The sequence below is a fragment of the Jatropha curcas genome, chromosome 3, assembly GCF_041381405.1.
Source record: "Jatropha curcas cultivar XTBG-Jc1 chromosome 3, XTBG_Jcur_1.0, whole genome shotgun sequence".
Lineage (NCBI taxonomy): Eukaryota > Viridiplantae > Streptophyta > Magnoliopsida > Malpighiales > Euphorbiaceae > Jatropha > Jatropha curcas.
In genome coordinates this window covers 22,935,583-22,962,417 of record NC_143153.1, presented here as the reverse complement: position 1 = coordinate 22,962,417, position 26,835 = coordinate 22,935,583, and the positions used below count along the sequence as shown (strand labels likewise).

At 31.5% G+C, this 26,835-nt stretch overlaps 2 protein-coding genes and 1 pseudogene across 2 annotated transcripts; all 3 read right to left on the bottom strand.

The window, feature by feature from the left end:
* Nucleotides 1-358: 358 nt before the first annotated feature.
* Nucleotides 359-2,361, bottom strand: LOC119369077 (uncharacterized; annotated as a pseudogene).
* Nucleotides 2,362-20,395: 18,034 nt separating this feature from the next.
* Nucleotides 20,396-22,075, bottom strand: LOC149497731 (uncharacterized). The gene is made up of 2 exons (XM_089719046.1): nucleotides 21,609-22,075; nucleotides 20,396-21,219 (listed from the first exon to the last, which is right to left on the bottom strand). Exons 1-2 carry the CDS (start codon nucleotides 21,641-21,643, stop codon nucleotides 20,673-20,675), a joined length of 582 nt encoding a protein of 193 aa, XP_089575172.1. The 5' UTR covers nucleotides 21,644-22,075; the 3' UTR covers nucleotides 20,396-20,672.
* Nucleotides 22,076-22,526: 451 nt separating this feature from the next.
* LOC105629623 (uncharacterized) lies at nucleotides 22,527-26,375 on the bottom strand. The gene is given in 3 exon segments (XM_037635487.2): nucleotides 22,527-25,040; nucleotides 25,043-25,779; nucleotides 26,168-26,375. Coding segments are annotated over 3 exon segments (1,257 nt in total). The 5' UTR covers nucleotides 26,203-26,375; the 3' UTR covers nucleotides 22,527-24,555.
* Nucleotides 26,376-26,835: the final 460 nt, after the last annotated feature.

The window sequence follows — 26,835 nt, the reverse complement described above, 5'->3', positions numbered from 1 at the left end:
TTAAAAATATATAATATTCCATCATAATTTGGAAAATTTTCCTATATGTATAATATTAATTGTAATATCTGATTATAATTTAATAAATTTTTAGTAAAAGAGAGATAGGGAAAAGAAAAAAAATAAAAAGAATTATAAATTTTAAGAAACATATAATATTGGATTGTAATTTACAGATTTGATTACTGAGTTGTTTTATTTATGAATAGTTTTGACCATTCTAATAATTTTGCTAATTTGAAGAATTTGATTTCTACTGCAGTATTTTTTTTTCCGTAGGATGCTCAATTAATAGTTTTGTCTCGTGAAAAGATTATATATATATATATATATATATATTCATCAATTGTCCAACCCCTTTGTCAAATGTTGTAAGTTAGATATACTGCTTATAAGCAATTGTGTTGTGAGAACATTCTTCCAAATTTAACAAATTCATCAATATAAAGCATCTCAGTAGCTCAGTAGCTTGAGAACTTTTAGAGCAGTAGCTCAGTAGCTTCAACTTTCACCTTGAGAACTTTTGGAGCAGCTCAGTAGCTTTTTCACAAGCAGATCATTGTTTACTACCAACTCCACAGTAGTAGCATCTGCAGAAAACCCCTTGCCAACCATTTCATCAATAAGTTGTTTTGCCATGGACAAATCATTGTGTCGGAGATATCCTTGGATAATCACATTATAAGAGCAATCATCTGGTGAACAACCATTCCCTTCCATTTTCCTGAAAACCTTTAATGCTTCATCTAATAATCCTTCTTTACAAAGTCCTTTGACCATTATATTGTATGTGAAAATATTAGGCTGCAACCCTTCTATGGGAAGTCTAGAAAACAGTTCCTTTGCATCTTTAACCTTTCCAGCCTTGAACATACCATCAATTAGAGTACTATAAATAATAAGATGAGGCTTCAATAATTTCTTTTGCGTTTCATGAAATAGATCCAATGCCATATCAAGACAACTATGCTTACAAAAGCCATCTATCAAAACCGAGTACACCACCACGTTGGGAGAATAGCCACTAACACACAAGTCCTGGAAAAACTTATGTGCAGCCCAAGGGCTCTTTGCTTTACACAAGCCACGTATAAGAGAACTATAAGTAAAATCGTTAGGCATCAAGCCTTTGCAAGGCATTTCATCAAGAAGCCGCATAGCCTCATCTATCCTTTTTATCTTACAGTAACAATGAATCAAGGTGCTGTAGGTAACAACAGTAGGTGTACAGCCCATGCTTACCATCAGGTTAAAAATTTCTCTAGCTTGATCCACTTGGTTGTGTAGACAATATCCATCCATCAATGAATTGTAGGTGATAACATTAGGCTCTATTCCTCCCTGCATCATCAATTTGACTATGCCATAAGCCCTTGAAACCTTTCCTTCCTTACAAAGCTTATTAAATCTGGTGTGACGTTTGCTCTCAACATTTGGTTAAACAACATAAAAGCTTCCTTCCATCTGCTTGACATACACAAACCACGGATTAAGTTGTTGTAGGTCACAACATCAGGTAAGATACTTTCGCTCTTTATTTTCAAGAAGAGGTCTAATGCCTCAGTAACAAATCTATCCTTGCAGAGGCTGTCAATGATAGCACTGTATGACACCACATCAGGCTCGCAACCTTCCTCGACCATTCTTTTCAGAACACCAAAGGCCACAGTGGTTTTCCCAATTTTACACAGACCATTCACAATCACAGTATAGGTATAAACATCAGGTTGATACCCTTTTTCAACAATATCATCAAACAAATCCACAGCTTCAACAAATTTATCCTCTCTACAAAGCCCGTGGATTAAGGAAGTAAGCGTTGTAATGTTAGGCTTAAAACCAAGTTTGAAGATTTTACCGATAAGGGAGTACCCAAAATCGACATGGTCTAGATGGCAGAAGCAATTAATCAAAATACTTAAAGAATAAATATTATGTGAAATTCCAAACATTTCCATCTGTTTAGAGAGAGAAATGACAGTAGCATAATGTTTCATTCGAACAAGTGCAGATAACAATTTACTAAATTCCTTAATAGGGGAAGGAGGATTACTATGAAGCATCAAATTAAAGGAAGCCAAACAATCATCAATGTTATGGAATGAATCAGATTTGCTTTTACCTCTCAAATGAGTACTGCTTTTAGAACTACTAAAAGAAACGGAACCAAAAATATGCATTGGCCGACGAAGCCGAAAAACAGTAAGGCATCTCCCGCTGCTAGTAGACATCATCGATTATCTGCCTATGCATAAAGCGAAAGAGAAGCAGTTTATCTTCCTCTGCGTAAACAGTTTTTGGAAGGAAATGGTTTTTGCTCTCGTTTAGTCTAATTTTTTCGATTTCTTTTCTTCAATGACGAAAATTGGATCGGGTCACCCACCATGAAACCAGACCCAAAATATGATTACTTCTTCAAAACCCAAAATTGCCCCTACCACATTCTACTAATTTCTTTACTGAAATTCCAGCGAATACAATTTTTTTTGATAAGCATTAAAACTTCTCTTTTTCCTTTTGTATACAATTCCTTTCTCTTATACAAGCAATTGGTGCGGTATAACTGATATGTTATATATGCTCATTTTGATCAAATTAGATATAGACTTTATCATCAAACTATCCATTGAGGTAAATTTTAAAAAAAAATTAAAGTCAAATTTATATTTAATCTTACTTCATCGAATTTTGTCTTTTGTTATGTATTTTCAGATCTTTCGCCTATTATATATGTCAACTATTTGCTAATTTATGTTCTTTATTTGTCTCGATATGTGTCTAAATATATAATAATTGTCTTCTTTATTCTGTATATAAGGTAGAATGTGATAATCAATAGCTCATTCTCATTTGATTGTATTAATTTTCTATTTGAATCTAAATTCCAATTAAATTTTCAAAGTAATTAAATTAATAAAAAATTTATTTCTTGATGAATAAGTTTTTTCCCCTTTAATCATCAACGATGAGGTGAAAGTTGATGGTTCATAGAGCTTGACTTTTTAATCTTTTAAAATTAATTTACTAATTTATCCAAATATCAATTAAATAATTTGTACAATTTTATATTATTTCACTTATTTAAATCTATTACGTGATGATATATTGGGAGCTCCACTACATTGGACAAAATTGACATCAAAAGCATCAAAATAATATAAGTCAAATTGATAAATATTATTTTAATTTTTTTTAGAAAATTTATTAAGTGTTATTTCTATTATCAACCTCCATAAACCAGTGAATATAAAAACTGTGCAATGAAGCGGTCAACAACCACCTATTCTATTCGTGAAGATATAAAGAGAAAAAGGAAAAGGAAAAGGAAAAAAAAGGTTCCCGACAGATAGTAACAAAATGGTATGTGAAATTAGAAGAACAATTTACAACTAAAAATCAATTAGTATAGATTATTATAAAATTTAAATATCTAGAGATAATGAAATAATTAAAATTTCGAAGTATTAAAGACTATAGAATAGAAAAAAAAAATAATTTACAATTGATTTTCAATATTTCATGATATCTATCTATAATTTATAATCTATTTATCTATAATAATAATAATAATAATAATAATAATAATGATCTATCTACACTGTATATAAATGTGGGAAAGGGGAGAATAATGAGATTTCCTATACTAACTTTAGTTTAATTAAAATTTCGAATATATCCTTTTAGTTAGATTTTTATTGCATTCTAATTAGAGAAAATATGTTCATTTATCCTTTTAAAGAACCTTTTAATTTGAGAAAATAGATTTTATTTTTCCTTTTAAATATCCTTTTACTTATATTTTTTATGCATTTTAATTTGATAAAATATGTATATTTATATTCTCTATTTGATCTTGCAATATTATTGTCTAATAATTTTTATAATTAACAGATTTTGATGTTCTTAATTATAGATTCTCACATGGTTATTGCTTTCTAGAAGGTACATTAAAAACATTAATTGAAGTATTGAAAATGAAACTTAAATTCTTTTAATTTATTATGTTCTGAATTTTTAAAATATGGTCAAATAATTTACTATTAAAGTCTATTAGTTACATACAATAAAATTAAAATAAAAATTTTTAAATTTTTTCTTTGATTTAGACTTATTTGGATTATTTACACATTACTGTATTTTAAAATTTTTATAATTCTAATTTAACAAAAAGAATAGAATTATGGAATTACAGTATTTGACCAAGATATCAAATAAGAATGTTTTTCCTCTTTTAGTCTAATGAAATCTTTTTGAAAAAATAGGCTACAAAGTTTGAAATAATGAAAAAGTAGCTATTTAGGCATATTTGCTAGCATTTCCATTTTTAGGTTTTATATTTAAAGATGAAATAAAGAGAAAATTCAACAGCTCTCTTCTTATTCAATATTTTATTTTACTTTCTTTTTAAATTAATCGAATTTCATTTTATTTTTTATGATTTAATTAGATGCATTTTTAAAAGCAATTTTAAAATTGATATAAAGATAATTAGACCTTTGAGATTTTAATTTTTTTCAAATATTTTTTAATAAATATCTAGGACTTTGAAATTTTTGAATTTAATCTCATTTATATCTATTTATAAACTTGAGAAAAGGATCTTTCATTACCAATATTGTTGCTTGCACATAATAATCTAATGTTTTTTTAATAATCTAATGTTTAATGTTTAATGTGTATGTAATATAAAAATGGCCAAACACATAGATTGCCTCCTGAACTTTGATAAATTAATCCTAGGTACCCCAAACTTTGCCGGAAACTAATTATGCACCTGAAGTCAAAAATTTTGCACCAAGAAAACACCTTCCAACATTAGCAACTGTGTGTGTATTACAAATAAGCTAAGTAGGATAAGTAAATAAAAATGAACCCAATTTTATTTACACATCAACAATTTTAAAAATAAAAAAAGAACCTCACCAATCCCCATCCAAAAGCCTCCCTCTCTCTCTCTCTCTCTCTCTCTTTCTCTCCAACAATCGCATTAAACAAAAATAGAGCATTTCCGTTTATAATACGAAATATAGAGAAATGACAATGACATTCGAAAACCCTTCCTATTTTTTATATCAGCGGCCATTGCCACGAAAGCCTACTCTACATTCGTAGCATTTTTTGCACTCATCTCCACTAATGGAATGCCAATTTACCTGCCAACACATTAATTTATTAAATTCAACATGTCATAAATGAAGATCAAATTAAGGGTTTTGGTGTTAGTATGAGAAGATTTTCCACACTAGATGACTGACTCAAGAAAGCTAATGCAATGGTCATTATAAGCTCTAAAAAGTCAAAATGTTGCCCTTTTTGCCTAGGACACGTGAGTGATGACAATGAAACTCGTTATGTATGGATTAGTAGATTAAAAAGTGTAAGGGAGAGAGACAAAAGGATATAAAAAATTGATGTAACTTTAGTTTCAATACGATAGGTTCCATCTCTATCAATCTGCCACTTCCTCAGGTGTAGAGCCTTATTTCTTAAATATCAACTTTGTTGTTTTCAATTTTCTTTCACAGAAGCTACATTTTTCTTCAAAAGTACTTATAAATGGTAGTCACCGGATAATCACAAAGCAAATAATCATACAATGTATTCTCACTCCAAATCATACCTATGTTTTTATTAGTTGCAGACTAGGAATATCCAACAGTTGTGCCGGATTGTCTCCTAAAAAGTCCATTCAAATCAGGTCCTTGTTTATGGTCTCCGCCTTTTTCGACGGTATGGCTTTGGGTGCACTTCATCTTGAAGATCTTCTCTCCAGCTTTAGGATCGTCGGGCGGTGCTTGCGCAAATGTCGTCATTTTGAGCTCTTTAAAAATGAAAATTTATTTTTAAAACAACAAAACAACGTTACTTTTTTATTTTTAAAATTGCTCGTGTAAATGAAATTGGGTTCCATTTTCGTTAATTTGAAATTGGGTTCCATTTTCGTTAATTTATCCTACCCATCTTCTTTGCTATATATGCGCTCTTGCGAGCATAGAAAAGTGTTTACTTGGCGTAAAATTTTCTATTTCAGGTGTATAATTGGTCCCCTGCAAAGTTAAGAGTACCGTAGGGTTAATTTGTCATAGTTTAGAGGCAATGTTTTTATTTGTCCATATAAAATGAAAAGAAAGAAAAAAATGATTTGAATTGTTAAAAAAATAACATGAGCCAAAATGCTAGTGGTAACGATTTTGGTTGTAGTAACAATGTATTATTTAGTGCATTAGAAATAAACATATTCATATACGCAGATCCTTAAAACCCAAAAAAGTGACCTAAAATAGAAATATATAGTTATAGTTTTTTTTTTCAATTTCCAAATATTATTTTCCTTCGAATTAAACAAATTTAGGATATAAGAGACTGAAATTAAAAATATTTAATCATCTATAGGCTATCTATTTATCGCAATGGAGATACAAATATATTATAAAGGAACATGATAGTTGTCACGACCCGTTTTCATGGCTGAACCGGCACTAGGACTGGATGTGCTTAAGGCCTCCGAGGCCTGTAGTAAGCCTATCTTAGTTAGACTATATTCTATTTATAATTATGGAATCAGGCCCAATAACTTGTTTCACCAACATATCAAAAGTACAATTCATATAATTAATATATATACTCTGATTTTTCAATTACAACCCATTTGGAATACAATTGCGGAACTCTATAATTTACAATCGTTTACATTTACATGGTTAATAATTCCATTAACAGTTTTCTATATTTGATATTTCGACTCAGTTGGATCCATAGGTCTTTTTTTTTCTTCCTATTACCTTAAAAAAAAAAAAAAAGAAAAAAGGAGGCAGGGGTGAGCGCCAAACTCAATGAATAGGGTTAGATAACCCTCTCACCTTAAACAATCACACATATGCTACAATAAATCAATTTAGTCCTCCGATTAGTTATATGATCATGCAGTTTGACACACAAATGGCAATACAACAGTAATCACAATTATTATCACTTTCACACAATCCCATCACGTGAAAATTAGTCAGTGGCATCACCGAAACCCCTGATGAGCCGTCCTTCCACATGGCCCATCCTTTCATGACGTGTGCACCAGGGAGCCGATCCCCTATACTTGGCCCACCGGTCTAATCCTCACTTGACCAGCCCTCTCACTATTTTTCCATTTTCTCTTTTCTTTTCCATACCAGTAGGAGGCCACCTGTGGTTTTCTATATCATCCATAACAATCATTAGGTGCACACGGGGGGCGCCAATCTCCCCATACATGGCCGACGGTATCGTAGACCGCCCTCACAATCCCATGGTGACCCACTTCATTCCAATTCCACCACAAACCAATCACAGCAATATCACAACACAAGTAATCAATCAATTTTTAATCGCAACCAATAGTGCAGCACAATATAGTAATTCACTAAGTAATGAATGCTAACATTTAGTCGTGATACATGAATGCAAAAATGCAAGCGGATGATGCGATTTATCTAAAACTACTCACAGTTTTTCATTATCCTTAAAAGGAATATCTTTATTACTGCGCGATTCCAGCTTTTGTCTTCACATTTCGAAACTTTATAAATATCTAAAATAAAAAGAAAATTCTAAATAAGAATTCTAATTCGAGAAATGTATTTCACATTCATTTATTATTTATTCTCATGTATAACTTTTAACAAAACTTCTAGCTATTCAGTAAGTAATATTTTATAATAATAATAATAATAAAGTTTTAGTCGTTACCACCTATTAAAGATATAATTAGTTTAGTCCTTTGTTAAGTGTTTTGCTGAAAATTCGGAAGCATTTCCTCTATAAACTAGACTGTCCAAATTTTTTATATTTCACATATCAACACACAGTCTATCCATCGGACACATTCTCAATTAAGCTAAATTCCCATCCGCCATAACCATATTTATCAATCATATTCGGCTATCGCAATTACCGCAAACTAATCAATTTAATTTATTTACAAAAGACTAAAAATGTTTTATATATATTTAGGCCATTCCAATATCCTAATTTCTTATTATTCAATTTAATTTACTTAAATACTCAATTAAATTCATTAATTAGTTGATTCGGAATTTATACAAAAATTGCGAATTGAGTCTTACAGCATACCGATTGAAAATCGTACGATGAATCCACAATCCACACGAGGAGAGGAAAATTCTGCCTTTTGGGCCTCGCCGGAGGCTCGCCGGCCGATAAATGAACCGACACGGCGGCCGGAAAATCGACTATGGCCAAAATTAACAATATTTATACCAAAATGCCCGAAATCTTATGGGGACTCCGATTGCGTGTTCCATTTGAACTGGGTGTGGCTGCCATTCATGGCAGTTCTGTCATCCGAGCTTCATCGTTGGAATTGATGGGGGAAAAAGATCTCCGGGAAGAGGGGAGTCGATCGAAGCATGTCCCTCGACCTCAAGCTGCCGAAATCGGCATGGATCGCCAGAAATTGGTGAACATGAGCTGTCAAGGAGAAAAGCTCCGTCTCACTCCCATTGAAGCTCTTTCCGCGCGAGAGGAGGCTGGAAACACGACCACCAGCACTAGACGAGCCGACCGCCACCTCGCTTTCATTGAGCGGTGGCCGGAAACGAGAAGGAAAGGCAGGAGGAGGAGGCTGTCGCGCGATGGAGGAAGAAGAAGAAAAGAAAAAGAAAAGAAAGGAGGGTTGTTGGAGCTTCTAGACCATTCCTGTTCGAGTCGACCTGGTTGGTCCAGATCAACGATTTGACTCAATTTTTGCTCGGTTTGCAGGTGTTTCACTTGGTTTTCAGAAATTTTAAGCCGATTTGCTCGGTTTGCAGGTGTTTCACTCGGTTTGCAGGTGTTTCTTCGTGCTATTGGTGTGGCTATCGGTAGAGTTGTAAAAATTGACTATAATACTGAGGACCTTAAGTGAGGCAAGTTTGCTTGCATCGCTGTTTCTATTAACCCGTAGAAGCCCCTTGTGGCTTAATTCAAGTTGAATGGACGCACTTAGAACTTCGAATACGATTGTGTCCCATAAATCTGTTATGAGTGTGGACGACTACGGCATCGAGTCAATTACTGCCAGTTTAAAACTCCTGAAGCCGGGATGGAGAACCCCAACTCGGATACTATGCTTCCAAAAGCTCCGACTTCAGTAGGCCCTCAGTATGGGCCCTGGATGGTTGTCTCGAGGTGAGGTAGGAAATGAACGACCTGGGACGAGAAGACATCTGAGGCTTTTGCTAATAGATTTTCAGTGTTAGTTGAAGTGCATAATGATGTTATTAATAATGATAACGAGCTGATAGTTATAACTTGCATGGAAACAGATTGAATAGGGTTACTTCACCTTCACGTATGAATGGCTCTAGCATGAACGAAGTGAGGGCTAATTCCCAACGAGGCACACGAGTTGTAAAATGAAAGCACCCTTTTGACAGACATGGTTTTGAAAATTTGAGTAACGTTAATGAGGATAAGGGGAGATTTTTCATTTTCTGGAAAAAAAAGAAGTGTTGTGGTTGAGCTGGTCTTGGATCCTGTACGTCATACATTTGCTTCTTTGGGCATTGAAATCCCAGTTGGCTCTACCCTTGTTGTTCCAATTCCTTGTGACGAGTCTTACCCTCACTTGGTGTCTTCTGCCCCCCCTCTTGGTATCCATGAAAATCATCAACGTCCTCCTAACCTGGTGGGTATGGACCTTGGCAATGATCATCATTCTGAATCAGGTAGTTTGTGGTGCTGTAATCAGATATGGTTACTGAAGATATGTCTCATGCTAGTCCTGAGAATGAAGATAATGATGAGGATTATTCTAGTGTAGAGGAGGATGGGAGAGATCCTTATTTAAGGGATTAGTCTTTCTTTTTAAATTTTTATGTTGTTTTTTATCTGGAACTACCGAGGTGCCAGGGGTACCTGCTTCTTGAATTTTTACGTTTTCAGATTCAGATGTATCATCCTTCTTTTCTCATTCTCTTGGAGACAAGAATTAGTGCCATTCGTGCAAATAAAGTTATTAATAATTTAGGTTTGACTTTTCGCATAGAATTGAAGCAGTTGGTTTCTCTAGCGATATTTGGATGTGTGGAGAGATGGTTTCTTAGTTGAAGTGTTGGAAAATCATCATCAGTTCATGCATACTCAAATTTTGCGGAATGGTTTATTTATCATGCGTTTTACTATTGTGTATGGTAGCCCAGTTGAGAGTGTACGCAGGGTCGTATGGGACCAGCTTAAAATTATTAGTAGCACTTGCTCTGTTCCCTAGATGTTGGCTAGGGATTTTAATTCTCTTCTTGCTGCTTCTCAGAGTCAAGGTGGTCGCGGAATCGTTTGGGCATTTGCCGCAGTTTTGTTTCTTGGTTTAATGATTTGAAGCTCTTTGACTTGGGTTTTAAAGGACCTCAGTTTACGTGGAAATGAGGTTCTTTATACCAGCGCCTGGATCGGGCATTATGTAATGAAGCTTGGCGGGTAGCATTTTCTAAGGCTAGTGTGTTGCATTTATCTAGAATCCATTCGGATCACAAACCTTTGCTCCTTCATTTTGACTGTACCTCTAGTCCCAACGCTGCTAGACGCAAGTTTTTTTTCAAGCTGCCTAGCTGTTGTATGATGGTGTTGATGCATTTGTTCAATCCTCTTGGATTTTGGATCCTTCTTTTATGACTTTGAATCTCCAATTTTACTATGCAGCTAAAACTTTGGAATAAAGACATTTTTAGTAATGTCTTTCATAGGAAGCTGGTCCTTCTTAACTACATTGTTGGTATGCAACGTTATCTTAAAAACAAGCATTCTTTTTATCTTTTGGAGTTGGAGTCTTCTCTTAGGGAGGAATTGGATATGATTCTCCATTAAGAGGAATTGATTTGGTATCAAAAATCTCATGCAGATTGGTTGCAATGGGGTGATTGAAATTCGTCCTATTTTCATTTGAAAACCCTAAAGGTAGGAAAAAGAATCGGATTGAAATGTTGAAGGATGATCATGGCAATTGGATTTCTGATCATGTGGGTCTTAAACAACTTGCTGTGGAATTTTTTTTTCTAATCTTTATAGCGTAGAGGGATCTCATGTTGTTAGGATTAATTCAAAATAATATTATGAAAAATCTGTTGAGATTTCAATTTTATTTAGTGCAGATTTTCTGCATAGAATTTGATATTTTTGTTATTAGGATTAATGATTTTTAGGAGTATTTTTATGTCTTATTTGATTCACTTATAAGTCTATAAATAGGCACATTCTTTTGTTAATTTAAATGAAGTGCTAAACATTGTTAATCATCTTGTACATTTCCATTTCTTCCAAAATTTCAACATGGTATCAGAGCCTTCCTTGGATCCGAACCTGCATAAGGGAAGTTCCCATGCTGGGTCGTACCCTGGTATCAGAGGAAGAAACTCCTTTTGAGTATTGGAGAGATGTGCTCCAAGAGAACATTGGAGAGATGTGCTCCAAAATAAAAGAAAGTGATGAGAAGTGCATCAATATTTGAAGAGAAGTGCTTCAAAAAAAAAAAATTGCTAGTTTGATGAGAAGTGCATCAATATTTGGTGAGAAGTGCATCAAAATGATGAGTTGGAGAGAGGTGCTTCAACAAAGTTAATTGAAGAGAGGAGCTTCAAATACTAAATTAAAAATTTTAATGTTAATTATTGTAATAAAAATATTATGTTTGAATTAAGAGAGAATGTTAGGATTAATTCAAAATAATATTATGAAAAATCTGTTGAGATTTCAATTTTATTTAGTGCAGATTTTCTGCATAGAATTTGATATTTTTGTTATTAGGATTAATGATTTTTAGGAGTATTTTTATGTCTTATTTGATTCACTTGTAAGTCTATAAATAGGCACATTCTTTTGTTAATTTAAATGAAGTGCTAAACATTGTTAATCATCTTGTGCATTTCCATTCTTCCTTCCAAAATTTCAACACATGTTCCCACTCTTCCAGTTTCAGGCATGTTTCCCACCCTTTTTTGATGATATCTTGATGGATCTTTCGTCTCTTATGACAGAGTTAGAGGTGCGGAATGCTCTTTTTAGTATGAACCCTTAGAAAGCCCTAGCCTTGATGGTCTCCATGCAGGTTTTTTTTAGAAATACTGGTCTATTGTTGCTCCTAATATATTGTTCTGAGGTTCTTAATGTTTTTGAAGGGAAGTATGTCGACCCTGCTCTTAATGAGACTAACTTAGTTCTTATTCCGAAGGTCGATAGCCTATCCATGATTCATCAATTTCGGCCTATTAGTCTTTGAACGATTGTTTATAAGATTATTTTGCTAAGGTGATCATTAACAGAATTAAAGTCTTTCTTCTGCAAGTGTTTGGTCCTACTCAAACGAGCTTTGTTCCTGGATGATAGATTATGGATAATATATTGTTGCTCAGGAGGTGATTCATACTATGCGAAGGAAAAAGGGCAAGAAGGGTATTATCGCTATTAAAATTGATCTTGAGAAAGCATATGACTGTATTTGATGGAACTTTCTTCTAGACTCCTCGAATGATTTGGGTTTTCCTGCTTCACTCTCACAGGTTATCATGAATTGTGTTTCTAAGCCCTCCATGCAAGTTCTATGGCATGGTGAATTATCTGTTTTTTTTTCTTTGCGTGGCCTTCGACAAGGGGACCTTTTATCCCCATATTTATTTGTTCTCTGTATTGAAAGATTGGCGCATTTTATTGCTGTGGCGGTTTCGCGTAATCTATGGAAGCCGATCAGGCTCAATCGAGCTGGCCCTCCTCTCACCCACTTATTTTTTGCATATGATTTGCTACTTTTTGCAAAAGCAAGGGATGATCAAGATGCAATTATTAATGATGTCTTGTCCACTTTTTGTCAGTCTTTTAACCAAAAGGTGAATTGCTCGAAAACAACTATTTTTTTTTCTAATAATGTTCCTGTGGCTCCCATCGTCGTTTGAGTGTTGCATTGGGGATTCGCGAGGTTTCTTCCTTTGGCAAGTATCTTGGTCTGCCCTTGTTAAATGGTTGAATCACCAAACACACCTTCTAGCATATTCTGGATAAGGTTTCGAAACGTCTCAGTGTGTGGTCTACTTCTCAATTGTCTCTGGCAGGCAGAATCACTCTCTCTCAATCGGTGATTGCTGCTATGCCAATTTTCTCTATATGGACCACATGCCCGCCGCAGACTATCTGTAATTCTATTGATAAAGCTTATCGCAACTTTGTTTGGGGCTCATCAACTAATCATCAAAAGCAAGCTCTTATTCCTTAGCATAGGGTCCAAACTTCGAAATCGTTAGGAGGTTTAGGTTTTTGCAACTTACCTACTGTTAACTGAGCGTTTATGATGAAATTATGTTGGGGTCTCATTTCTAAGTCGGATGCTCTTTGGGTCTAAATTTTACGCTCAAAGTACAACATGGGAAGGGATTTGATCCCGGTTGAGTTTTCTAGTTCTGCGGTTCAATGGTGGCGAGGGGTATTCGTCATGCTATGCCCGTTGTTAAAACGAGAAAGGTTTTGGCTTTGGGTGATGCTACTTTGGTTCGTTTTTGGTTGGATGCGTGGTTGGAGGTGGGTCTTTTCTTGATTGATCATGCCATTTCTCCAGTTCGTACTGCTTTGTGAATGTACACTGTAAATTTATATGTTAATAGCTTAGGGCACTAGAACCTTGAGTTTCTTAGTGATTTCCTACTGTTTTTGTCACTGTTGTCTTTAACTTGATTTATATTTGATACTTAATTTAATCCTGAATATCCTATGAAAAATAAATAATGATAGTATTAAACATAACCAATAGTCTAGTTATCAGATTAATTAAAGTTAATATTTTCTCTTGTTTTGATTAATCTTTCTATTTTTTCAATATAAATAATTTATTCAAAAAGATTTATTTAACACATACTATGGAATAACAGAGAAAAAACGTATGTTGAAAAATACATTTAATTACTTGATTTATTTTATATTTGAAAATGCATGTTATTTTTTTCCTATTATTATTACTTTTGCAGTAATTAGTATTATATAAAAACTAAAACTAGAAAGTTATGGACATAATTTGAAATTCATAATAAAAAAAAAAGACAACTAAAAATTTTAAAGAAAAAATGGAATGAGAATTTTCGATTTTTGGAACAAAATACAATGGGACAGAACTTAGATCGATATGGGTCAGTTTTAATCAAAGAACAAATCTCATCCCATAATTACTTTTTGGACGGAATTTGCGACTGGACAATAAAATTAATATTGGACGATTTTTCTCCGGATAAAAATTTGAAATAGTTTTCAGGAACAGATCGGAATTCTCGCAGTCTCATGCTCACCCCTAGTGAAATAACTGAGCCTAACCAGTACCATTTTTTGATTATGTAAAGTAATTTGGCAAGAAAATCACCAAATGGTGGATAATCTTGCTTATTCTTTTTTTCTTTAATAAACTTAACTCTTTAATTTTGTAACTCAGGTTGAACACGAATTCACGTAACAGGTAACACGATTAGGATCAACATGAACATGACCAATTTAATAATTGTGTTAAATTTATCAACACGAATACGACATGAAAATTAAATAGGTGACATGAACACGATACGTTTAACCCCCCTAATATCATAAACAGGTTAAGTGGTTCGTATTGATCCATGTACAACCCATGTAACCCGCTTAATATCATAAATAAGTTAAGTGAGTCGATCAACTTAACTTGCTTATAATATTTTAAAATTTTAATCTATTTAACTCCAATCATATTTAAAAATAAATTTACATACATAAAATGCATAAATTCTTCAATATTCATAACTAAAATAAAAAAGTATACAACAATAAAATTTAAATAGGTTTTAGTTGGAGTATTTATATCTAATACTAAAATTACCTCTTTACTCTTATATAAATGGGTCACTCGCTTAACCCACATGTCAATCCGTGACACGATACTTTATATTCGTGTCATAAATGGATGACTCGTTTATGACACGAACCCGTTTAACTTCAATCCTAACCTATTTATTTCGCATGTTAAGCAAATCTTGTTCGCATGGCATGATCTACTTTGACACCCCTAATATGACCTGCATCAGAAAATGCATACACACTATTAATATTTTTTTCAATACTGATAATAATTTTGAGAATTTAATTAATTATATTGAAATAAGAAATTAAATATTTTTTCATTTTATGTTTATGATTTATTATACATGATTGTTTATTTATTTGAAATATTCACATATTATACTTATTTCGGTAGTATGTCATAAGCATGTGAATATCTTACTTTTTTAAAAATTATCGTATCGCATATATTCTCGTATTTTGTGTCCAGTGTCCATGCAATCTAGCTTCTGGTATATGAGACTACTTCATACATCAAGCTACTCAATCAAGATTTTTTTTTTATTACCAAAAAAATGAATTGTTTTTTTTTTTAAATTTGTTTTTGTGTCTTTTTTTTTTATTAATGAAAGATAAGAAAAAATAAGAAGGAACTAAATTTTTTTCAAAAAAACTTATGTTATTTTTTTAGATATAAAAAAAAATTAATAGAGGAAAGAAAACGCAGAGAGTAAAGAGTTGGTATTAGAAGCCAATTCTTACAATGATCAATTTCCATCAAAACATGACTCTAAACGAGAGGGAGAGTTTATTGGATTAAAAAACTCATAAACATGAACAAAAAAAATTAGGCCTGGCCAATAATTGAATACTGACATTTTTGAAAACTGAATTTAAGAAAAAATAAGAAGAGACTTTTTTTTTTTGGAAAAAACTTATGTTACTTATTTTTTTGATATAAAAGAAAAATAAATTAATTTTTTTCTACAAATTTATTTTTGCAGTTTTTTTATTTTCCTTCTAATTTGAAGAGAAAATCATAGAAATTCTTTTCCCTCATATTTTTTTCCTAATTGCAAATAAATTAATTTTTGCCTGGCTAATTCGTTGAATACTGACATTTTTCGGATCTAAATTTAAGAAAAAAATAAGAAGAAACTAAAATTTTTTTGGAAAAAAATATTTTACTTTATTTTTGGATATAAAAGAAAAATAAAATTAATTTTTCTCTACAAATTTATTTTTATACTTCTAATTTGAAAAGAAAATTATCTGAATTCTTTTCTCTCTTATTCCTCTCTTATTTCCTAATAAAATAGTTTTTGGCCATTAATATTAGTTTTTTTTTTCTTTTTTTTTTCTCCTATATGACATTATCTAAAAGTAAAAAACAACTTATCTTCTTACAATTGCTGTGATTACAACTTATTTTTTGACAATTATGGTAAATAACTGCTCTCCTTGCACTTAATAGTTTGAGAGAATTACATTTTGGCTATTATTTAAAATAGACTTTTCTACTTCTATATATTACTAGTGTTAGCACTCGCGCATTGCGCATAAGCAACATAAATAATGAAATAATCTTCTATAATCATTTTAAAAAATAAAATTATATAATAAAATAATTGTAAAATGCATTATAAATATTCGAACCGTTTAAGTACCCGATTAGAAATTAGGTACCCAAACCCAGTTAGAAATTCACTTTTAATAGTTGAACCTGTCCTGAACCTAATTATAATTACCTGTTTTAATACCTGAACCCGTTTAAATTCTCATTTACATTAAAAATAATTTTCTATTTTTCAAAAATAAAACTATGTAAAAATTGTAAAACTATTATTTTCAAATAAAAAAATATAATATAAGCATTAAATATAATTATAGTATTAATTATAATTAAAAAGGTGTATATAAATATATAATTTTCTTTAGAAAAATAATTATTTTTTTAATATTTTTGGAATATTAATTGAACGGGTAACGGGTAGCCGGTGTTCGAGTCCTTGAACTCGATCCGAATCCGATATTGGTAATAAAAACACTATTTGTATCCATTCCAAACTCGTTTATTCACTACCCAATTCCTCCAAAATCAGATCGAATCTAATCGGGTACCCACCGGGTCGGGTAAAATTGTCATCCTTGATTAAAATATGCTTTCGTAAGTATCCTGCAAAGCTTTTCACTAACAATAGCAAAAGTCATGTATGGTATGACCTATATCAAAAAATGCACATACGCTTGATGTATTTTTTAACGGTGATAATAATTTTGAGAATTTAACTAATTATATTGAAATAAAAAATTATGTATTTTTTATTTTTATGTTTATGATTTATTATAAATGGTTGTTTATTTATTTGAAATATTGATATATTACTTATTTAGTATAGTGTGTTCTAAACGTGTGAATATTATACTTTTTAAAAATTATCATATCCTTAAGTTTCAATTTATATTTTTAAATTATTTATATGTTGTTTATTTAATACTAATATATTATTTATTCACACTTTTTAAGTGTGTAGATTACTTATTAATTATTTTGTAATAAGAAATAAATTTATATTAATATATTAATATAATAATGCTAGACATAATCTTTTTTATAGATATTATTTTGATAAAACATTATTTGAAAACATAAAACAACTTATTTTCTTACAATTGTGTCTTATCTTCTTTCAATGTGCTAACTGTTATTATACATGGCAATTTCAGATATTTACACTTGACTGTCATCTAGGATAGACTTCTCCGCTTTTATATATTATATAGATGATTGATATTAAATTCATTCTAATTTGAATCACACTATGCTTCATTGGTCTTCTAATCTATAACATACATAAATGTGTGAATGATGGGGAAATGATGTGATTTTCTAAAATGCGTATAGTGAAATTTTATATATCCGGTAATATTCTTAGGCATCGCAATTAAAATAATATATCAATGTTAAAATATTAAATAATATTCAATTAATTGTAATATTTAATATTCGATTTATATTAAACAATAAAAATTAATATGTTAAGCTTTTTAATTAATATGAATTATCTAAAAATTTCAAATTGATAGGATTATCTATTTTAATTAATTAAATTAAATAATACGATACATTTAAATGATTAACAACTATGACTAATAAAATAACAAAAATCCGAGAGATTTTAGAAATCAATACCAATATTAATATCATGATTAATATTATTAATATTGAAGAATAAATCTAATCATATACTCTGTGTATATCTATACTCACTATACATAAATGTGCAAATGAGAGAGAATATCCTGAAATATCATTAATGAAATTTAAAGTATCCTAAAATATCCTTATAAATGAGTACAGATGGAAGTGGGGTGATTTTTTTAAGGTACTCGTTCTGATCTGGTGATATGAATATTTATAAATAAATTTGGGACGAGTATTACTACACGCAAATGTAATGGTCCATTACTCACTATATTAAACGATTTGGTCATAGGTACTTGTAGGTGCCCTAACGATTATGAGTAAAAATATATTTTAAATAGTTCAAATTTAGATGGTTTGAAATTTGCAGATACTTTACCTATTTAAGAGATACTTTAAACAGGTTCGGGAAGAAAATATGTGCGACTTGTAAAATTTTAAATGGATTCAAATATGAGTATTTAATTATCATTTAAACGGGTTTAGGGTATGTATGAATTATAAAATTCTAAATAAATATGAATATGAGTAGCTCTAAATTCGTAGATGTGCGCAGGCTTTCATCTACCAATATAAATGGAAAAAGAATTAAAAATTTATATTTCAAAAAACAAAGATATATATAAATAATATTTTATTGTAATTTAAAGTTTTTGAATAGCCAATTAAAAAGTTTTGAATTTAAAAATATATATTATAATTGATACAACATCTATCTCTGTATATATATAATCCTGAAGAGAAAAATAGTTTAAAAATGCTGACTTGGCGTTGTACTTTTTCAGCAATCTATTTTTCATTTTTTTAAAAAATTTTTGAGCTTTTTTCTTTTTTTTTTTTTGCATAAATATTTTTTTAAATAAAATTTTATTACATGTTATCTATATTAAATTATTTAAATTGTAAAGCTTATCTTCATCTTTGCTTCCTATAACCTAATCATATCTCTTATAATATCTAATTTCTAAGTAATCAATATTTAAGAGATTCTTTATAAAAATTTAAAAGCTTACCTCATTTTCTCTCTTTATTTATCATCAATTCTTCACTTGAATGTTTTTTTTATTGCATCATTCACTTATTTTACTTTGATTCTCATAAATACAACTATTTATGGTATATATATTGATACTCGGCTTACAATTTTTCAGGTTGATAGAGTATTGGTTCCTCTTGATGTATTTACTCCTGAACCTCCTGCTTCAGCACCGGCGTTGATATCAGAAAACCGCCACAAAAAGGCAGCTCCTGCTGTGGAGAATCCTAATTTTAATAATCCTAAGAATATTTCTGTGAGTGAATTTATTGTTTTTGGATAATAATTATTTGGTATCGTCAATTTACGGCATTTAGAATAGTTTCTGTAATGCTTTATTTTTTAGACCATATGAGACTATGTATTTTCTTTTATCTTCTACTAAAAATTAACTTTATCAAATACGAGAAGAAGTACTTTAATAATTTCCATAATAATTGTATTTGCAATATCATGGTTCAAAATTTGAAATTGTCACCGTCGAAGGATTTTATCTGGATATTACCTCGGTCTACGCATAGAGTTTAAGGATAATAAATTATCGTTTGAAGTAAGCAATTTTTTTTTATTGCAAATCATGGCAACAAAATCTCAATTTCTAGCTTTTTTTTTTTTTTTTTTGCAGTTTAATATATTTTTTAATGTGTTTCAATATGTATCTTTTAAATATGCAATATTATTTTAAACAGAGATCAAATTTTATTTATAGATTAATAGATATACAATCAATATATATAATATTTATCTTATTAGTTGGTAGAATTATTATTGAAATTGTGATGAATTTTATAAAGCAAACATCTTTTTCCGAGAAAGTGTCAAGTGGAATTGTTAAAATTTGGTAGTGTAATTTAGGATCCTAAAATGCTTTAAAAATTTATAATCATGGTATATTAATTGTTTTGTTTTAATTTTCTATTGATTGAAATTCATTGGTGAATAAATGAATATCAAGACATAGTCTATAATAAAGTAAGAAATAATAATCATTTGACTCAATAAATAGTTAACACAATATAAATTTCTACACTAAATGAAATGGCCATTTCAAAATTATAAATTTTTATTTGACTATATAAATAAAAAATTAAATAGAATATTTTATTTTGTAACATTATTGTCATATATTTTTGAAAAATGTTTTAATATCACAATTACAATTTATGAACAAATTGAAAAACCGCGCTTTGGGCGTGTGTCTTTAAGTATTATTTTATTCATTGTTGTAGTTGATTATATTATTATTTTTGATAAAATATTATGAATTATCAAGAACAATCAATGCTACTTGAAATAATTAATAATAACAAATATTAAAATGATTTATAATAAAGAAAACTATGACAATATTTGAAATATTTTAATATTGTAAATCATTAACATTGTAATCGAGTTTCATTATCAAAACAGTCTCATAGTTCTTGAAAAACTTATGCGCAGCCCAAGGGCTCTTCGCTTTACACTAGTCATGTATAAGAGAATTATAAGTGAAATCGATAGGCATCAAGCCTTTGCAAGGCATTTCATCAAGAAGCTGCATTGCCTGATCTATCCTTTTTCTCTTACAGTAACAATGAATCAGGAAGATGTAGGTAAAAAATTCAGGTGTGCAACCCCTGCTTGCCATCAGTCAAATATTTCTCTAGCTTGATCCACTTGGTTGTCTAGGCAATATCCATCCATCAATGAACCGTAGGTGATAACATCAGGCTTTGTTCCTCCCTGCATCATCAATTTGATTACATCATGAGTTTTTGAAACCTTTCCTTCCTTACAAAGTCCATCAACCAAAGTACTGAAGGTAATTATATTTGGTGTGATGTTTGCTCTCAACATTTGGTTAAGCAACATAAAAGCTTCCTTCCATCGGCTTGACATACACAAACCACGGATTAAGGTGGGTAAGATACCTTTGCTCTTTATTTTGAAGAAGAGGTCTAATGCCTTGGTAACAAATCTATCCTTGCAGAGGCTGTCAATGATAGCATTAAATGACACCACATTAGGCAGGCAACCTTTCTCCACCATTCTTTTCAGAATACCAAAGGCAACAGTGGTTTTCCCAATTTTACAAAGACCATTCACAATCACAGTATAGGTATAAACATCAGGTCGATACCCTTTTTCAACAATATCATCAAACAAATCCACAGCTTCACCAAATTTATCCTCCCTACAAAGCCCATGGATTAAGGTAGTAAGCGTTACAATGTCAGGCTTAAAACCAAGTTTGAAGATTTTACCGATAAGAGAGTACCCAAAATCCACATGGTCTAGATGGCAGAAGCAATTAATCAAAATACTTAAAAGAATAAATATCATGTGAAATTCCAAACATTTCCATCTGTTTAGAGAGAGAAATGGCAGTAGCATAATGTTTCATTCGAACAAGTGCAGATAATATTTTATTGAATTCCATAACGGGAGGTGAGGGATTACTACGAAGCATCAAATCAAAAGAAGCCAAAGCATCATGAATGTTATGGAAAGAATCAGATTTGCTTTTACCTCTCAAATATGTACTGCCTTTAAAACTACTATAAGAAACGGAATCAAAAATACCCATTGGCCGATGAACCCGAAAAATAGTAAGGCATCTCCGGCTGCTGGTAGACATCAGCGATATCTGCCACTGCACAAAGCGAAAGAGAAGCAGTTTATCTTCCTCTGCGTAAACAGTTTTTGCTGTCGTGTAGTCTAATTTGTTAACCTAATTTTTTCGATTTCTGCTCTTCAACGACGAAAATTGGATCAGGTCACCCACCATGAAACCAGACCCAAAATATGATTACTTCTCAAAACCCAAAATTGCCCCTAATTTCTGATTACCTCTGCACATAGCGAAAGAAGCAATATTGGAAACAGTTTTCGGACGAAATTTGATTACCTTCCTTCGCGTAAACAGTTTTTAGTCTCAACTAATTTTTTCGAATTCTCTTCTTCTACTAACTTTTTTTTTTTTTTTTGGAAAATAAATAGTAAAATCTGAAATTTATTTTTTCCTCCAATTCGTTTATCTTTTTAAAGGAATAACAATAGTTAATAAAACAAAAATAACCTTAAAACTCAACTCGAAGTCTTAGCTGTTTTCATCTTATTTTTATCATTGACTGCTTCATTTATTAGTTTCTGTGGTTCAAGTAACACGACACACAAATTTATTGATAAATAATAATTTGATTTCTTCTTTGATTGCTTGTTTGGAAATAATTTATTGCATTGCATCAAAATCTATCTTTTTTTCATCAAACTATATTTGGTAGCTGATTTGCTAATTTACTTTCTTTATTTCTCTCATGTGGCTATTGATTATCTTCTCGTCAAGATTTCTCAGTATGTAACAATTATCTTCTTTATCTGTGATAATAATTTTCTCATTTAAACTCATTTTTACGTTTTCAGGAGACAATTTGTACTTCATTTTAGCTACCTTAATATATGTCTTTATGAGACTGAATAAACTGAAATAATAACAGAAAGAAAAGAGAAAACTGGAAAAATATTATATATTGATAATCGAGAAAGGGTAAAGTGTTTAGTTATATGAAAGTCCCATAAAAGTTAAGCTGTATATAGCTGAATTATACAATAATACAAATAATATTCTACTTTTTAGACTTCCAAGAGACAAATGCATCACCAAGAAAAATACACAAAACCCTATGAGAGAACTCCTTGTAAAGGAAAATGATGCCCTGTCTGCATAGCGGTAAGCTTGGAGCTGCAAATTATTAGAAGCAAAGAAAAACAAACCCCTTGAGGGACAACCATTTAAATACTTAACAAGATACAGAGCAACCAAAAGATAAGGTCGTCTAGAAGAAGACATAAATTGATTGAGATGGTGAACATAGTAATTCAAGTCAGGTCTTGTTAAAGGGGACGAAGTAGTTCACCAACATCTAAAAGTTCTTCATCTAGAGACCATTTAAGACCTCTAGGAAGAGGAGATAATGAAGCCTTAGCATCTTGCAAACCAGTTTCATGAACCACATCAAGAACAAATTTTTGCTAACTAATAATAGTGCCGTATCAGACCTGGCTATTTCAATACCCAGAAAGTATTTTGCAGAACCGAGATCCTTCATAGAGAATTTACAATCAAGAGATTGTTTAACAGAAGTATAGCACCCAGATCAACTCTAGTAAACATAACATCATCAACAAATACCAGAATAACAAGAAAATGATTATCAATAGATCTTATAAATGAACACTGATCATGAGTCGATTGACAAAACCCCAATTTAAGAATAAAGGTAGTAAATTCAAGGTTTCATTGCCTGGAAACTTGTCTAAGACCATAAACAGATCTTTTTGACATAACTCCATTAGGCTTATATTTGATCTTAAAAATCCATTTATTACCCATAGCATGTTTACCATTAGGCAAAGTAGTCAAAATCCAAGTCCCATTATTTTCTAAAGCAGTCAATTCTTCTGTCATTGCCTTAACCCAATTAAGATCTTTTGAGGCTTTAAGGTAAGTGGTTGGGTCATGAATTTTAGCTATTTGAATGAAAGCTAAATGAACCTGAATCAGTACTGGAGAGAAAGAACTTGATGGAGAAATGACAATATTGACAAAATCCTTTAACATGCTGGTTAGGAAAGACTTCTGGTACTTCTTCTTAAAGGAACAGGGCTTTGAGAAACAGGAGAAAACGCAGAACTTGAAGAAGAATCAATAGGAGGGAGATAGGTAATTGAAAAAAATCAGTAGAACTGGAAAGAGGAAAATGTGCTGGATCAGGTAAAGAAACATCAAAAGCAGTAGAATAAGGAGGACCAGGAATAGGAAAAGAAGGTGGAATAGATTTTGAATTAAAAGGAAAATGAAGAACAAGTGACGGAGAAAGAGAAGACAGATTTACTAAAATAAGACAGTTATTTTTGCTAAAATAAGGGGACAAAAATTACAAATTATGTTGGATAGCAAATTTAACAAGTGAAAAGAAACAACACTGCTACCTTTTTTCTCTTGATAGCAAATTCAAGAGAAAGCAAGTAAAAATATAATAGGCCTCTTTGCGTAACAAAACTAGTTTTGAATATAATAGGCAAATATAAAGCTTGAAAGAATCACAACAACTAGTTTCAGAACAAAGCCTAACGAACTAAGTATCAGATGTACACAACACAAGATCGAAATAAAACTCTATTTGGAAGAAAATTTACAGATTTATCACGTCAAAGGCACATAAATATGATGAGGAGAGTAAACAAATGAAAAATAAACAACCAGTTCCCTCTTTTAATCGAATGTGCTGCTTTCTATGCCGCGTTCAATGGGTATGCAGCAAGTTCAAGAGAAAGAAAGCAAATAAAACAATTAATATTCCAAATTATTGCGAAGGCCCGCTGCAGCAAATATATAGAACAACAAGCTACTGAATTAAACTCAAAACAGAATAATACCTCCTGTAACTGCATAACAATTAAACTCAACTTTCACCTTGAGAACTTTTAGAGCAGCTCAAAAGCTTTTTTACAAGCAGATCATCATTTACTACCAACTCCCTGCAGAAAACCCCTTGCCAACCATTTCATCAATTAGTTTTGTTGCCATTGACAAATCTTTGATTCGGAGATATCCTTGGATAATCACGTTAGAAGAGCGATTGTTTGGTAAACAACCATTCCCTTCCATTTTCCTGAACACCTTCAATGCTTCATCTAGTAATCCTTCTTTACTAAGTCCATTGACCATTGTATTGTATGTGCAAACATCAGGATGCAACCCTTCTATGGAAAGTCTAGAAAATAATTCCTTTGCATTTTTAACTTTTCCAGCTCTGAACATACCATCAATTAGAGTATTATAAACAATAAGGTTAGGCTTCAATAATTTCTTTTGCATTTCATGAAATAGATCCAATGCCATATCAAGACAGCTATGCTTACAAAAGCCATCTATCAGAATTGAGTAAGTTACATTATCAGGAGAATGGCCACTAGCACACAAGTTTTTAAAAAACTCATGCGCAGCGTCTTTGCTTTACACAAGCCACGTATAAGAGAACTGTAAGTAAAATCGTTAGGCATTAGGCCTTTGCAAGGCATTTCATCAAGAAGCCGCACTGCCTCACCTATCCTTTTTCTCTTACAATAACAATGAATCAAGATGCTGTAGGTAAAAACATCAGGTGTACAACCCTTGCTTATCATCAGGTCAAATATTTCTCTAGCTTGATCCACTTGGTTGTGTAGACAATATCCGTCCATCAATGAATTGTAGGTGATAACATCAGGCTCTGTTCCTCCTTGCATCATCAATTTGACTACATCATGAGCTTTTGAAACCTTTCCTTCCTTACAAAGTCCATCAACCAAAGTACAAAAGGTAATTATATTTGGTGTGATGTTTGCTCTCAACATTTGGTTAAGCAACATAAAAGCTTCCTTCCATCTGCTTGACATGCACAAACCATGGATTAAGGTGCTGTAAGTCACAACATTAGGCAAGATACCTTCGCTTTTTATTTTCAAGAAGAGGTCTAATGCCTCGGTAACAAATCTATCCTTGCAGAGGCTGTCAATGATAGCATTATATGACACCAAATCAGGCTCACAACCTTTCTCCACCATTCTTTTCAGAATATCGAAGGCAACAGTGGTTTTCCCAATTTTACACAGACCATTCACAATCACATTATAGGTATAAACATTGGGTTGATACCCTTTTTCAACAATATCATCAAACAAATCCACAGCTTCATCAAATTTATCCTCCCTACAAAGCCCATGGATTAAGGTAGTAAGCGTTACAATGTCAGGCTTAAAACCAAGTTTGAAGATTTTACCGATAAGAGAGTACCCAAAATCCACATGGTCTAGATGGCAGAAGCAATTAATCAAAATACTTAAAGAATAAATATCATGTGAAATTCCAAACATTTCCATCTGTTTAGACAGAGAAATGACATTAGCATAATGTTTCATTCGAACAAGTGCAGATAATATTTTATTGAGTTCCATAACGGGAGGTGAGGGATTACTACGAAGCATCAAATGAAAAGAAGCCAAAGCATCATGAATGTTATGGAAGGAATCAGATTTGCATTTACCTCTCAAATATGTACTGCTTTTAAAACTACTATAAGAAACGGAATAAAAAATACCCATTGGCCGATGAACCCGAAAAATAGTAAGGCATCTCCGGCTGCTGGTAGACATCAGCGATTATCTGCCTCTGCACAAAGCGAAAGAGAAGCAGTTTTCGGGAGAAATTTGATTATCTTCCTCTGCGTAAACAGTTTTTGGAAGGAAATAGTTTTTGCTCTCGTTTAGTCTAATCTGATTACCTAATTTTTTCGCTTTCTTTTCGTCAATGACCAAAATTGGATCGGGTCACCCACCATGAAACCAGACCCAAAATATGACTACTTCTTCAAAACCCAAAATTGCCCCTACCACATTTCTACTAATTTCATAAATAGTAAAATTTCAGAACTTAAATTCCAACGAATACAAATTTTTTTGATAATTAATATTATAAAAAAAAGATAATTTTGAAACTTCTTTTTCCCCTTTTGTGCTTTAATTAGCATAAATTTTCTTTATCTTATACAAGTATTTATCAGTCTGGTTTGATTTTACTAAATTCATTACTGTTTGCATGATGTAAGCAATTGGTCTAATAATTGATATGTTATTATATGCTTACTTTGATCAAATTATTCGAATTAGATATAGCCTTTATCATCGAATTATCAAATAAGGGTGGAATTAGACTCCAAAATTAGAGGGGACTGAGGAGAAATTTTCAAAATTAAAGGATCAAAATCAA